The sequence below is a fragment of the Neomonachus schauinslandi genome, chromosome 10 (assembly GCF_002201575.2).
Source record: "Neomonachus schauinslandi chromosome 10, ASM220157v2, whole genome shotgun sequence".
Classification (NCBI taxonomy): Eukaryota; Metazoa; Chordata; class Mammalia; order Carnivora; family Phocidae; genus Neomonachus; species Neomonachus schauinslandi.
This window is the reverse complement of record NC_058412.1, coordinates 133,914,389-133,917,430: the sequence shown is the minus strand read 5'-3', so window position 1 is coordinate 133,917,430 and position 3,042 is coordinate 133,914,389. Positions and strand designations below refer to the sequence as shown.

General features: G+C 54.7%; 1 protein-coding gene across 2 annotated transcripts in view; it reads right to left on the bottom strand.

The window, feature by feature from the left end:
* NPEPL1 (aminopeptidase like 1) overlaps positions 1-2,687 on the bottom strand; it is a 26,069-nt gene extending 23,382 nt beyond the window's left edge. The window contains exons 1-2 of one of the 2 annotated variants that reach the window (XM_044918791.1): positions 1,155-1,212; positions 401-405 (exon numbers count right to left, since the gene is read on the bottom strand). In XM_044918791.1, coding sequence (XP_044774726.1) covers positions 401-405; positions 1,155-1,212 — 63 coding nt within the window. Of the gene's footprint in view, positions 1-400; positions 406-1,154; positions 1,213-2,632 lie in introns of those variants that run through there. The other variant, XM_021677799.2, reaches the window with a different exon arrangement.
* Positions 2,688-3,042: the final 355 nt, after the last annotated feature.

Genomic DNA, 3,042 nt, shown 5'->3' with positions numbered 1-3,042 from the left:
GGCGGAGCGGGCCGCCCTGACCCCGGGCGGGCCCCGGGCCCCCCGGGGCAGGCCTTTCCCCCCGCCCCCACCCGCAGGCCCGAGCCGGCAGGCCCCGAGCGGCAGCCCGGCCCCAGGCCCCGGTAGGCCCCAACCCCTGGGCAGGCCCTGATCCCCGGGGCGGGCCCGAAAGCCGGCAGGCCCCAGTCCCTGGGCAGGCTCCAAAGCCCGGCAGGCCCCGGCCAGGCCCGGCAGGCTCCAAGCCCGGGCGGGCCCCAAGCCCTGCAGGTCCCGAAGTGGGTCCTGCCTCCAGAGTCAGGAAACAGCTCTCCGGACAACCTTTCCTGGAAGGGGTCCTGGCCCCCAGCCCCCCCAGACCCTGGTGGCCCTGACCTCCAGCAGGTCCTGAGCAGACCCAGGCCCAACCTGAAGTCCCCCACAGCGCTCCCACCAGACCACAGCGTGCATGAGCCCCAAGCAGGCCCAGCTTCCTGCAGTGATCCTGGGTGACCCCTGCATGGGCAGGATGTGCCCTCACCACACCCCCAGACGCCTGTCAGGTTTGCATGGGCTTGGTGATGCCTGGATCCGTCCCAGCTCCTGACTTAGAGGAGGCCCCGCTGCCTGGCCATGCTGGGCAGTGTCCACAGTTCCTTCCTCCTCATTTAATGGCTTCCCTGCCACTGAGCAGGTCCCCACTATCTTGCAGGCACTGTCCTGGACGTGAGTCAGGTGTCAGGATGTGGGTTTCTACCCAGGTTACTGCTTCTGGGATGGCCAATTAGAAACTCAGGCATCGCCTGGACTGGTGGAGGGCCCTGCCCCCGGCCACCCCTTTGCAGGAAGGGTCATCTGGCAGCAGTCTGAGCAAGCTGCCCCCTACAGCCTCCCGGCCTGCCTGGGGAGAGGGGCGGAGACAAAGAGCGAAGAGGAGGGGGAGCACCCGAGCCACCTGCCACTGAGGAGGGAAGGCTAGTTGAGAAGGGCACCTGGAGGGTGTTGGGGGCATGTGGTGGGTGGAGGGGCCCTGGGTGAGGGCAGAGGGGGCACCTGGTGGACGGTGGGGGTGCCCTTGGTGGGGGTCCTGGTTCCTGCTGTAACTCAGATGCCCGGTTCAGGGAGCCGTGACCCAGTTGAGGAAGCCCCACTCATTTAAAAATACAGATCCTGCCCACATCCTGATTGCTCAAGGGCCTGTTGGTACTCCCCTCTGTTACCTCTAGCTACTCCCATGTGCCACCCTTCTCATTTTGAGTTTCTTTTTCATTCTCAGCCTTAAAAAAATAGCGCCAACTCCCGAGCACGGCATCCAAGGCTTTTGCAAAGCCACTGATTTCCTAGCACGTCTCCCCCACTCCCTGATTTGCAACCCACCCACGAGCGCCAGCTCCTTCTCTGGCCACTCTTCTGTGTCTCCCTGTCGGTTCTGAGCCCCGGTCCCTGGTGCAGGGTAGTCGGTTCTGAGCCCGGGTCCCTGGTGCAGGGTAGGTGCTCAGCAACATCCCCCGGGGCCAGAGAGCTTCAGCATTCTGAAGGCAGGGCTCGTGTCCCCTTTCTTCTGCAGGCCTAGCACAGACAGGTGCCAAAAAAACAGTCGTTGAATGAGTGAAAGGAATTCCTTCGAAAACCCACAGCTTTCCCAACATGAAAGTCGACGCTAATTGGATCTTATTTTCCTCAAAAGATTTTTACAGCAGCTGAATGTTTTCACACATTTGTAAAGGGTACGAAGAGCATGTATGAAGATCTATCACTCTTTCTCCTGTTTGCAAATACGCTGCAGACAGGCACAGGGCACTCCAGCAGTGGGGGGAGGCTGCGCGGGATCTTCTCGGAGGGTTGCCCTACCCAGTGAAAAGAGGACTTCCCCAGACCCACAGGGCAGGGGAAGGCATTGGGGGGGGGGGGAGAAGCCGGGGAGGAGAGCAGAGACCCAGAGTGTCCACGGGGCTCCGCATCCTGTGGGTAAGAACCCAGGGCCCCAGAGAACAGGGAAGGAGTGGGCTGTGGGGGACTGCAAACCGGGGATTCACTCCACAGACTTGTGCTTGCTGAGGGAAGATCCAAGACGCATTTTGGCGAGCCGGGCCTGGCGGTTTTGAGTACAGAGAGTTGGAGGGGGGAGAGAAACGGTTGGTAGAGAGATCATTCTGGAGATTCTTTCCTTTCAGAATTCTTCCATATATAAGAATAGACCGAATAACCCCCACGACCCCAAGGAAGGATGAACGAGATGACTCAGTTCAACAAGGATTTATCGAACACTTATGATACACAAAGCAAAGGAAAATGTTAGATGCTTGTTAAAAGCAGATAATCCTGATTTTAGTTCTAAGCACCCCCTTCCCCCCTCCGCTCCCGAGTCGAAGAAATCCAAACTAAACAGAACGCTAAGGAGTTATTCGTCTTCAAATGCCTGCCAATTTCCTCAATATGTAGCTTGTGACAGATACAAATATATTCCAGGAAAGTACTTTCCCCTTTGCACTGCAGACTTTAGAGACCTCAACATAAATAAGACAGGCAGCACTCTGTTTAGATAAATTTTTATGAAGGTATTAATCCACAGCTTAGTATATATTTCACTGTCAATGAAAAATCCACCTCAGTTTAATTTTCTTTAAAAAAAAAATGAAAATTTAAAATAACTTACCAGATCTTTCATGCAACCCGAGAAGTAACTTCTGTTTTTGATGAGATGCGACTCATTCTGAATTCAACCAGACATTCAGACTTCGTAGTTGAAGAACAAGGCTTTAAAAACTGGAAGGAATCAGAATGAAGTCCCCAGGACTTATTAGGAAGCTTTTGGTACAGTTCACATTCTCGAACACATTTCTGAGATCATATTGTTTGAGATGGCCCTGGGTGTATGGAGTGTGTATTTATACATTAATTTCGTGCCAGGAGAAACATCTGCTCTACTCTCTGCTTATTAGACTGATTGCCTCGAGATTCTCAGATTCCATTATTCTGATGTGAGAAACACTCATTCCCTTGGAGCACTTGCCGCTTCTTTCTGGGATTTTCACTCATTCCTTTATTCAATATATATTTGTTGAA